At 43.0% G+C, this 12,522-nt stretch overlaps 1 protein-coding gene across 1 annotated transcript in view; it reads right to left on the bottom strand.

Moving 5' to 3' along the window:
- The window catches only part of BMPER (BMP binding endothelial regulator), a 252,908-nt gene that overhangs the window by 56,984 nt on the left and 183,402 nt on the right, over positions 1-12,522 (bottom strand). The window contains exon 14 of the mRNA XM_010831140.1: positions 12,500-12,522. Coding sequence (XP_010829442.1) covers positions 12,500-12,522 — 23 coding nt within the window. The remainder of the gene's footprint in view (positions 1-12,499) is intronic.

The following is a 12,522-nucleotide window of genomic DNA, read 5'->3' as shown; positions in this document are numbered from 1 at the left end:
ATTAATACTGTGGATCAGTAAAAAATAAAATAAAATAAAATATGAGTAGAAAATGGCCACTATTTTGAAATTCAAACATTTCTTTTTAAAAGACCATGAGGATGAAATTGCTGTATTTAAAATTGAGCCAGCACAAAACTTACAAAACCTGAGCAGAGAATTTTGCTCAAAAGAAAGGAAAATTTTTTTAAAGAAAAAAAAAATCCTTCAAAAAGAAAAAAAATAGCAGTATATGAAGCTTTTGCAAAAACTGAGTATTAGAAAATGGAGACAATCGGGTCAGGGATGGGCTAGGAGGAGGAGTTATTACCAGATTATGGTGGCAATGATCAAAAATACAATATCTGTGTCAAACATATTTGTTCTCAAATTCTGGCTCTGCCTCCTTCTTGCCTGGTGACCTTGGGTGATATCCTTACCTCCTTTAAGCTCGTGTTGCTCATGCACACAAATGCAACACTAAATGCAGGGAGAGCCCTCAGCTGCCACCTGGTAGGTACACAGCATGCAAACGTAAGCTGTCACTACTCCTCATCTCATGGCATTCATTGCCCATTATTATTAACACTGTCATATATTATTAGGTGTCCTGGAGTTCCAGGCATGTAATGCATGTCAATCAATGCTGTAAATGTGTTGTTACCTCCTATTACCAAAGCCCATGGACTCATGTCCGTAGTAGGGCAGGCTTCTGTTTCCAGCCTCTGAATCCAAATCTTTTCTTCCCTTCAAGTAAACACCAACCTCGGCTTTCCCACAGTCCTTATTTGCTATTCAGTCAATAAATCCTAACGGTGGCCACAAAACTTCGGGTCAGTATCTGCTTAATATCTTTCCTCTCTGGCTTTGATCACAAAGACAAAATGAAGACTCCAATTTCCTGGTTGCTTATTTGTATGGAAAAGCTTTCAGGGGTTTTGAAAGGTCTTCTGGCCCATATTCTTTGGGCAACTCAGATGCCTCCTACCTTTGTGCTCACACATGGGCCAGTTGCTTGGGATACAATGAAGAAACCAGCTCACCCTCTTGCTCTGTTTAAACTCCAAACCCTAGGTAAGACAGTAAAGATCACAGAGAAAAGCTCTTTCATGTTAAAAGAATTATTAATTCCAGTATCGTCACCAGATTTCCCCCTTTCCTTGTAAAGTATTTATTTCTCTACACTCTGTGCCCACTGACCAGGTTCTTTTCACGCCTGAAGCCAGGAAAAAGGAAGCAGATTTTTACAGATATATCCTGTCGGCCATCCCTGGGCTCACCCGCCTGGCTCCCAGTTGCAGGCCTGTCTGTGCTTTGTGCTGGGGAAGGGAGGATTTGGTCTGCTCTGTCTCTGCCAGGGAACACTGGCTCCAACCCGGTTCAGCAACAGAGCTGCACTGTGTCCAGCTTTCTCTCCAGGGAGGGCACTTGCTGGGCACTGGGTCATTCATCCCAAAGTGACCAAGGTGGTTCCCAGGACTGGGTGCTCTGTGAAATGTTATTTCAGTGGCCAGGAGAATTCTGTATTTTAATTAACAAATGGCCCAGCCAAAAGTTCAGCACTTCTGCTGGGCTTGGCCTTTCAAATAAGGAAGCAGTAACACCAGGGCCTTTTTATTTATAAAACAAGATAGTAAAAGGTTTAGTTTGGTGCTTGTATTTTTTTTTCCATTTTTTAAAATTGAAGTATAGTTGATGTACAGTGTTATCTAAGTTACAGGTATGCAGCACAGTAATTCACAGTTTTAAAGGTTATACTCCATTTATAGTGATTATAAAGTATTGGCTATATTCCCTGTGTTGTATAATATATCCTTGTAGTTCATTGTATTTCTAATACTTTGTATCTCTTAACCACCTATATTGCCCCGTCTACCTTCCCTTTCCCCATGGGTAACTACTAGTTTGTTCTCTATGAGTCTGCTTTTTTTGTTATGATCATTAGTTTGCTGCATTTTTAGATTTCATATGTAAGTGTTATCATGCAGTGTTTCTCTTTGCTGGTTTATTTCACTCCGGATAATATCTTGCAAGTTTATCCATGTTGCTGCTGAAAATGGCAAAATTTCATTCTTTTTTTATGGCTGAGCAGTATTCCATTTGGTGCCTGAACTTTAAACCTCTCCCACCAAAAAAAATGCCACTGAGCTCCAATGACCACTTTAGCCTAGGCGGGCATGTGCTTAGCTCCTAATCCCTTTCCCATGAACCCACTCTGTGTTCCCATCTCTAATGTGTGGAGCCTGACTATATAGGACAAGGAGAGATCAGCCCCGTCAGCCATAAAAAGGTCTTGGAGTAGACCAAGGCTCAAAGAACTGAGTCCCTTGGGGATGCACAAACACCTGGAAGCAGTTTTAATTTCTCCACCTCAAGCTAAGGTTCTCCAGGTGTGATCCCAGAGTCCCAGCATCACTTGGGAACTTGTTACAAATGTACATTCTCAGCCCTTGTCCTAGACCCACCAGATCTAAATGTCTAAATGTCTAAATGTCTAATCTAGCTGTCTAAATGATTCTGATGCCTGCCAAAGTTTGAGAACTATGACCTAAGGCATACACAGTCTACGCAGTTGGTGGCTACACAGTCGATGAATACAAAGTGAGAAGTAAATGAATGATGAATAAATGATAAATCTTCAACTTTACTGAACCAATGCCCAATATAAGCTGCTCCCAAGTCATGGCTGAAAGACAGCACAGTGTGCCCCCTTCATGTCTTACGAATGCTGGGGCATAAACGGTAATGATCTGCTTGTGGCCTTGCCTCCTGACCCACAGTCCATACCCTTCTCAGTTTATGACACTGCCCCATTGAACACCTGTTTGCTGCCTATGCCAGGCTCTCGCTGGCTTTTGTGTCTTTGAACACACAGTCTTCCATGGCTGGAATCTTTTCCTCTGTGCTCTTCGCCAAACCCCTATTCTTTTTGTGCAGCTAATCCCTACATACGCTTTTGGTTTCAGCTTAGAAAGTCACCTCCTCCAGGAAGCCATGCCCCTGGAAGATATCCATAGCATCCTATGCATCGTCTATTAAAGATGTATCCATTCCTACCTACACTCCTGTTTACTCATCTTTCTCACCCACTAGCGGGCACTGCAAAGTCTGTGAGCCAGAGGACTCATTTATCTCAATCACTGCCATACCTCCAGCACCTTGAACAGCGCCTGTTGAATTATTTAATCAATGAATCCTAATAATAAAATAACCTGTGTGTGTGTGTGTTCACAATAGATAATATATACCTGTTTTAATTTATTATCTCACTGATTCCTAGCCATGAATCATTGACTTTTAGTCTAGAAAAGAGACCTGTAGATACTAAAAAAAATAATAATTCAGCATTTTCTTCCTTAACAAAACTGCCCCACATACAGTCTTATTTTTTTTTTTTTTTAACACATACACACTCCTGAATATTTGGTCCCTGATTGAAACACCAGCTCCTGTGAAAGCCTGTGTATGAAAGCTAACTGCTCCTTTTCTTTGCCAGGTCAGAAGAAAATTGAGATTGACTATAATATTTCCATACAGGACAATGTGTAGGAGGATCCAGGATTGCAAGAGCCTCCCTCCTATTTCATATGTGCACACTATCCATCGACTGTAATTTTTGCCAGCTTGATTGAGAAATCGTCAAAGAATCCTGGATGACCATCAAACCCAGGACAGCCCTGAGCTCCCAGAGCACAGAAGCCAGTGAGCTACCTCTGCAAAGCCCAGAACCCTTCCAGGATGCTGGCTGATTTCACAAGATCTGATCCTGTCCCTGTGGCTTCACTGACTCACAGTGCTGGACTCACAAAATATCCAAGACCCAACCCATCTGTCTGGGGTCTGATGGAAGCCAGCCCGCACAGGGCCATCTCTGAGGACACCCGTGCCCAGGTTTTCTTGGTTCTGAGGCATTCTGGCATCCAAGCGCATACTTTAACTTTCCATGGAACAACCTGCAACCTCAGAGATCAGGGCAGAATGCCACTAGACTGCTATGATACAGTGACACGGTCAAGGGAAGTGGATTCCTTTGTGCTTCCATCTGGGCATTTCAAGAGAAACCTTATCCAGCCCCATGAGCAATCTGTTGGTGATATTATCTCTATTTCACACAAAAAATAGACATTCAGAGCTGTTAGATCTCTTACCCCTGGCCACTGTCACTTATTCCTCAACTCGTTCCCAAAAGGATTTATATCAGCTTACAAAACTACATGCAGAATGCAATAAAATGAAAACTTACTGAATGAGGAAAACAGGAAAGGCTCAACAATAAAGTTCAACAAACACATCTCATCTGAACCTTGACCGGGGGAGGATTTACTTCCAAGCTCATGCAGTTATTGGCAGTACACCCATCACTTTCTAAAGGCACCAGTACTGACAGCCTCCTTTCTAGTCTTCGACAGGCCACACTCTTCCCGCACTGGGGCCTGCCCTTCCCCTGCCCATGACAGGCCCTCTCCCCAGTCCTTCCCATGCTCTGTGGGCTCCACTCAAAGGAGCACTCCTCATGAAGACTTTCCTGTCTACCTTATTCCAAGTTGGTGCCCTCAGCCCACCTTATCACATCACAACTAATTCCCCCATTCCTCTTCTCACAGTTGACAATGACCTTGTTTCCTATTTATTATTTAGCCTGTCCACACTAGATTATGAGTTGTCTGAAGGAATAGACTTTGGATCTCTTGTTCAGTCCCTACAGCAGTCCCTGGCACGCAGCACATACACACTCAAAAGTTGCAAAAGAAGTGAATTAAATGATTAATGAAATCCTCCTCTATAAGTTCATGGCAGAAGCAGGATATTCAAAACCTTGAGTGGACAACAATAGACTCTGAGAGCAGCCATACTGGCTCCAGCTAAGTTCTGAGAAAGAAACCCAAGACCAGGTGTCCCATCAGGCTGGCGGCTCAGGTTTCATGGGTGGCCCTGAAGTGAATCCCCTCACCTCTCAGTGCCCCACTTAGCTCAACAGTAACATAAAGAAAACATTCCTCATGTCAGCCACCACTCATGTTGCTCTTGTGGCTAGAAAGGGCTTTACATCTGTTGATAATGAAAATATAATAAAGCTAAACCACACGGCTTCCTGCTCATTGAGGAGTCATCAAAGTACCCTAAGCAACCAACAGAGATGCTACAAAATAATTAGTGTTTTACCCGCTACAGTGACACTCATTCAAATCTGTGTTCAAAAGCCCCATCTAATTATAATCCAGAATGTAATTTTCTGAGGAGAAACACTGCAGGATTCCAGGAAGTTTATGCTGAAAATAAACTCCAAGCTAACATTAAAATCAAATTGAAATTAACCTCTAGCCAGGCAGGTTGTGTAGTGAAGAATTAACTTGGCCCAAAGAGGGTCTGGCTTTGACCTTTAGCTCCTGGAGAGTAATCTCTAGGCCCCTGGAATGCTCTGCCTGACAGGGGATTTTTTTTTTTTTTTTCCTGGGCCCTTTTGGGACTTCCTTGCTGGCTCAGATGGTAAAAAGAATCTGCCTTGCAAAGGAGAAGATCCAGGTTTGATCTCTGAGTCGGGAAGATCTCCTGGAGAAGAGAGTGGCTACCCACTCCAGTATTCTTGCCTGGAGAATTCCATGGAGAGAGGAGCCTGGTGGGCTACAGACCAGGGGGTCATAGAGTTGAACACAACTGGGGGACTAACACTTTCGGTTATGAGATTCTAATAATGTGCTTTATGCTGGGGGCTTTGGGCCACCTGATAACAGTTTCAACCTCCAGAAGAGCTGGAGACTTAAGGCTTTAGCATGACCTCTGGGAGGGGCTACAGAAGGTCAGCTACACAGGCAGTAGGTGATCAAGTTCCAATAAAAACTTGGGATTCTAAAAGGCTCAGGAGAACTTCCTTGTGATGCTTCTATGAATAGCATCACATACTGTGACAAGAAAAGTCAATGCTAGTTCGTGACTCCATGGAATTAGATGGTCGCAGAGGTCAATGCAAAAATATCTATAGGTCAAAATACCACACAGGAAGATGGCAAGGACAAATACTATCCGTCCATAGACAGAAAGGACAGATTGAATCCAGTAGGTCCAAGTGGCTTACAAGTGAATTGTGAGCAGGCAGAAGTAGATTCTCTGACTCAGAGGCATGCTCCTGGCAGTCACAGTAACCGACTCATGCAGTAAGAAGAGCAGATGGTTTCTGCAGCATCAAAGGCGGACCAGAGGCTCTGACTAGTCTATTCTCTGAAAAGACAGAACAGTGTGCACATTCTGACTGTAAGTGTGTAACAAGCGTGCGGATAAAGACCTAAGATGAAGTTGACACTGGGGGTAGAAGTCACAAGGAGATTAGAGAGAATAAAGATGACAGAGAGGCTACGAAGGGAGCTAAGAAAACTTTCCCCAAAGCAGATCTTCCAGGAGCGATGCTGGATGAAATACGAAAGGGTAGAAAAGACATTCCCCAATACCAAGTGAACCTAAAATCCAACGCTGGCACGAGACAACGGCAACAAATACAACACAGCATATGTGCTAAATAAGGATAAACACAATCAGCATCTCTACGAAAGCAAAGAAGACTTACAGAGGCCCAGGATGAGATGTGAGCTGTGCCTTCAGCTTAAATCAATGTACAGAATGAAGGCATCTCAGGCAGGGGAAAGACACGGACACAGGAAGGAACTGGCATTATATGTTTAGATACAGTGAGGGAGCAGCCTAGGACTGACTCTTAAAACAAAACAAAACAAAACAAAAAGGAGCTACTGAGGAGGAAAAACATGTTGAACTTTAAGGGCTGAAGTCTACTGCCACCTGGTGTCACCTTTATTACAGATGCAGAGTGGCTGCTCATCCTGAAAGTTGAGTTTGCCAAAGGAATCATGAAAAAGCACGTTTAGAACATCACACTATAAAATGAACATCTCATTTGATTTAGGACCCTAGTTCTAATGGCAATTTGACACAACTCATTAAAAGTTGTAAACAGAAACGTTCCAAGAATGTTCTTCTTTGAAGCAAGGGAAGATTGGCTTGATTTGAATTATAGAATAGCAGTTGGCCTTATACAATTTTCTCATACAAACAGACATACACACATAAAGTCTGTATTCCTTGCCTGGTCCCTCCTCTTGTTTTATAATAAATGATGAGTTTCCTTTATAGGAAAACACAAAGTGGGTCATCCACAAAGGCTGTGATCTTCCCCTGGAAGGAAGCCACCGGCAGTCCCCGGGCGCCATTATCTTCAACACTGTGGTGCTGTCGGGGTTCCAACGTTCTCCTGCACAAACTCCCACCACCTACCTCCCAGGAGCTCAGCAGGAAGGACATGTCTGTGAATCCTCTGGCCTTCCTTCAACTCCTTACAGATGTAAAAACCACTGCATGAAAAGAACATTTCCTAGACTGGGGATCCCAGACATTTTCCCAAACCGAACAAGTGAACAGAGCTTTCGCTCCAGTGAATTATACCCCACGAAGGGGAGTGAGGAAAGGGACAGTGGTGAGACAACTGTGGTCTGTAAATGCCTGGGCTTTGCGACAGTGCACATTCGTTTTCCTGGCTGCTCTGAAATGTGGGCCTGCCCTGACGGGAGAGGCCCACTTTGCTGACAGGTTATATACTCACTTGCAACTACTTCATCCAAGATTCAGACCCGAGTTAGGGAAGAAGCCCACTGCTAGAGTTTCACCAGCCCAAGGTAGAGGTGGTCTCTCTCTCTCCAGAGTGGCCCACACAGCCCAGCCCATCTCCTGGCTTCCATCTCTCCCTGGGGCTGCCAGGGCTGGGCTCATCAGCCTGGTCTATGTCAGGGTGGTCAGTGGACCCTGTGCTGGCTGCTGAGGACCTCCAGGGAGGCTCTGGGGTTGGGGGCGGCCTACTTCTCCTGGATTTCTCAGCTGGCAGTCAAGACACAGATGGAGAAGGCAACATGAGTCTGGGGGAGGGAAGTGAAAATAAAGGATGAGGGAAGAAACACAAAGACAGTATATTCTCCTCAGGGGAGTCTATGTTGGAATCCAGATATAATTGAAATGATTTCACATGCATGCTTCCACAGGATACTACCTACCCCCCTTGCTACCGGAAATGTCTCGGTAACACACCATCGAAGGCTAATGCAAAACACTTGTTAGGGAGATTAACTAACTGGAGGACAACTCAATTTTCAGGTGATTCATGATTAAGTTATTTTGCATCCAAATATATTCAATGGGTTAATGAAACCAAATCACACTGATCACAAAGACTTTGAATATTACATTTTTATACCAAATGAGGCCACGATTGGTGGAACTAATTTGTGAAGAAAAAATAAGCAAAACCAAAGTTTCCCAAAAGAGGGAAAAAAAAAAGTCTTGGCTACTATGTAGTCATCTCTTATTTATTTGCAAAAGTTTTTGAGTTTTTAGACAATAGACAGTTTACTATTAAAATTTTTGAACTGGGTAAGACTAAAATAAAATGAGTTCTAAGTCCTAGACATCTCAAAAGTAAACTCTAACTCAGAGAAATCAGAATTGTTATTTTGATCTTATAGGAAGAGCTATCTCATATTTATAATAGAATTCTCCCTATGGACATTGCCACATAATTAAGGTAAGACAAAAGTGGTAAAATTTCCTCAGAGAAATACCTCCTGTATCCTCTCCCTCTCTACGTAACAAATACAATGGTACTTGGAAGGTTGCATTCGTATATTATGCAACTTTATTCTTTGTCTTAGAGGAAAATACAGATATTTCTTTGAAGGATAAGGAGAAAATGAAAGGAATCGAATTTATATACAATTTATATATAGGACCTTTCATGACATCAAGACATATCTCTCTAGTCCTATATTGACTCATAAAAAAGATCACAGCACTTAACACACAGAACATTGACAGTGTTTTAAGCTTCATTTTAGAAATTCCACCAATGACATAAAATAGGCAGGAAAAATTTTACATGTGTGGAATGTCATGTGATAGCTATTTTCTTCTTTATTCTTTTTCATGTTACTTATATATTATACAATGAACACGTATTATGCTCTTTTTCTGGAGTATAATTGCTTTACAATGTTGTGCTAGTTTCTTCTGTACAATGAAGTGAATCAGCTATGTGTATACATATATTCCCTCCCTCATGAGCCTTCCTCCCTCCCCCACCTCCAACCCACCCACCCAAGTCATCACAGGGCACTGAGGTGAGCTTCCTGTGCTTTACAGCAGATTCCCACTAGCTATCCATTTCACGCATGGGCATGCTGCAGTCCATGGGGTCACAAAAAGTCAGACACGACTTAGCAACTGAACTACATTTGCATATATGTCAACCTTAATCTCCCAATTTGTCCCACACTCCCCTTCTCCCACCCACATCTATTCTCTATGTCTGCATCTATTTCTACCCTGAAAATAGGTTCATCTGAAACGTTTTTCTAGATAAGGTAAAAACAATTTTTTAAACATTTACAATGCATCTTAACTTACCATATTTCATTCAATGTCACAAAAGAGAATTTTTTCATTTTTTAATTGCTCTGCAGATACATCAGTGAGACTCTATCTAATCTGTTCTCCACAATGAGAACAGGAGAAGATACCAAGTATCAGAAACGTAAGTGGCTGAGCAGGGGCAAGATTCTCCATAAAAAGGAAGGTACACAGGATAAAGCATACTGTGCCAAGACCAAGACTGCCTGTCTATCACATGCCAACATGGCACTGCCCATTGACCTCAGGCCTTGGAGGAGCACCACCAGGTAGCTGCTGCCATGTCTAGTCTACAGACAAAGAATCTGAAGCTCAGCAAGCTACCAGGACCACACAGCTAGCAAGTGTCAGAGTTAAGGTTACACCCATCCTGGGACCACCCAATACCTTCTTAGTCCATTGCTTCTTAAAGGCTCCCTAAGGTTTGGTCTTTGCTGGAAATCACTTGAGAACAGAATTCTCTTTCCATGTTGACCCTGTTTCTTTCCTTTCTCCTGCTACATCTGTGCTTGGAAGAAAGAAAGAAATCCAAGATCTACCCAATACTGGTGACCCTCACTTGAAAATTCATGAAGGTGAATCTCTCAGTTGGAGAGTGAGGTCTTCAACAAAGCGAGTGACAGTCAGGATCGCCCAGCTCTGCCTTCCTGAGCTCCCCTTGCCTCTCCCAGGGAGTGGCTGGCCTGGAAGGGGGCTCTGCCCCTACACCACACACAGTAGAACATAAGCTCACCTCCCACCATGCTCTATCCTCCAAACCTCAGTACACAAAGATCCTGAGAGCATTCTCAAAAGCTCTCCAAACTCAGGCACCCAGCCCCTTACACAGTGACTCCCCCATCCCTTACTGTGCCACTGTAGCTGTTGTAGCGACTTTCAAGAGCAGAAGGCAAGCATCTGTCTGGCCACCTAACAGTTCCCATTCTCTCTGTTCACATCAATGTCATTTCTCACGACTGCTGCCAAGGTGCTCATCATATTCCTGCTCACAGTCCAGGGATCTTAATACAAAATAAATCACCAAAGAGCAAAGAAATAGAAATTTGCAAAAAGGGATGAATCTCTACAGGCCTGCTCTCCAATATTTGCTTTCAACACATTCCTTTGAAATGGGATGAAGACCAAAGGTGTGGACTGCTAGGGTCCTGGGAGAAGTATAGCCTTTCCATTCTAATTCAGACAGAGAAGGGTCCAATCCAAATCCACGACTGGGCTAGGAGAGCATCCAAAAGAGGCCTTAACCCTGGCTAATCGTTTAATTAATGATAGAAGATATGATAGTAGCCAACAATTACAGAGTACTTATTACTCCAGGGCACTGGGTTAAGCAGATGTATTTACGTTCATCATCTCACGGAATCTGAACGATGGCTCTTCAAGGTAGGTTCTTTTACCATCTGCATTTCCCAGATAAGTAAACCAAGGTTTGGAGAGCTTAAATAACTTTTTAAGTTTGTAAAGTTGGGCTGGATTTTTAGCTCAGAGAGACCACAAAGTTCTTAATTACTGTGCTCTATTGCTTCCTATTCAAGCTGCCCTGGTGGCTCAGCGATAAAGAATCCACCTGCCAATTCAGGAGACACGGATTCAATCCCTGGGTCCAGAAGATCCCCTGGAGAAGGAAATGGCAACCCACTCTGGTATCTTTGCCTGGAGAATTAAATGGAGAGACGAGCCTGACGGGCTACAGTCCATGGAGTCACAAAAGAGTCAGATATGACTTAGCAACTAAACAACAACTGCTTCCCATCAGACTTTCAAGTGATGGGTATTTAGTTTCAAAGTGAACCCTGGTTTGTCTATCCAGGTGCTTAACCAACTCCAGAAAACATTAAAGATCTTTCAATTTCAATAGACAAGGGTGAGGTCAATCCATTGGGTGGTTTAGGGAGGAGAAAGAAGGGAACCCAGAGAATTCAAATTACAACCAGAAAATGGCTTGAAGAAACTAAATACACGAGTTGGAGCCAAATGGTTTGACAGATGCAGTCATGTTCAGGAATTTGTGATGACAGGGATCGTCCTTTTTCACCACACTTTGAGCTGACTTTATAGACCTTTATCTTTTACATCCAAAGATCAAATAAATTTTTAAAAATCACATTTAATGAGAACTAGGGGAAAGAAACTGGTGGCAATTAAAGAGTAAAAATAACTTCTCTGTGGCTTCAGACCACAGGAGTTTTCTCATTTTAAGAGGCATGGGCAAATCGCTTAAACAAGGCCTTTTGAGGCTGTGTTCATCTCATGTTTCCTCCCACACCCAGTGGTGGTTAAAGTTATAGATAGTCACAGCTCTTGAACCCATGGAATCGTGCAGTAAATGGAAGTACAACCAGGCCAAATTCATCCATTCACAGATGCAACCTTGTAGCATGGATGTCAAAGCCAAGTCTCCTCTGTAACCAGTTGCTTTGTATGGAAAGGGGTTAATCAGAATTAGAAAAGGTTATGGAACCCACAGTCTTACTGAGAGACCTTCCTTCCTCCACCTCTTAAGCCCTGTTTCTATACTCCTCTAACTCTGGACACAAAGTCTCATAGTTGGCTAAAATCCAAGGAACTCTCATCTGGCCACCTCATTTTCTGTGTGCAGATTTGTTTGGGGCCAGACCATGGGAAAGACCTGATGAACCCTTCCTCAAACCTAGAATAACCGAGCTCACTGAAATACCCAAAGGCAGCCAGAGCAATTTGAGATTCCCACTTCTGCCCTACAAAATTGTATTTCAGGCCAGAATTTGGGAAGCACTCCTCAATCTTAGAGTCAGGCTAACACCTGGAAAAACCCTAGGGTGTCCCTAGCTTCCCAATGAACCTGCAGACACAAAAACAATCACTTATAGAAGATAACTCTGAAGTACTCCCTACAATTTCTTACTTTGAGACATAATGTGAGACTGATTCAAGAGGAGATCAGTCTCAAGACAAGAAAGAAGTAGGGGTATTTAGACTATGCTTTGGGGGCCCTGGTACACCAAGGGATTTGACAGTTTCTGTTTCAAGTCAAGTCTATCTCTGGTGTGTAACCCAAGCCCATTCCTGAAAGTACTGTACTTACCGGTAGAAAGTAGTGTAGTCCAC

This window comes from Bison bison, unplaced genomic scaffold (assembly GCF_000754665.1).
Source record: "Bison bison bison isolate TAMUID 2011002044 unplaced genomic scaffold, Bison_UMD1.0 scf7180017864525, whole genome shotgun sequence".
Classification (NCBI taxonomy): domain Eukaryota; kingdom Metazoa; phylum Chordata; class Mammalia; order Artiodactyla; family Bovidae; genus Bison; species Bison bison.
The sequence above is the reverse complement of the archived record's forward strand: the minus strand, read 5'-3'. Positions and strand labels throughout refer to the sequence as shown.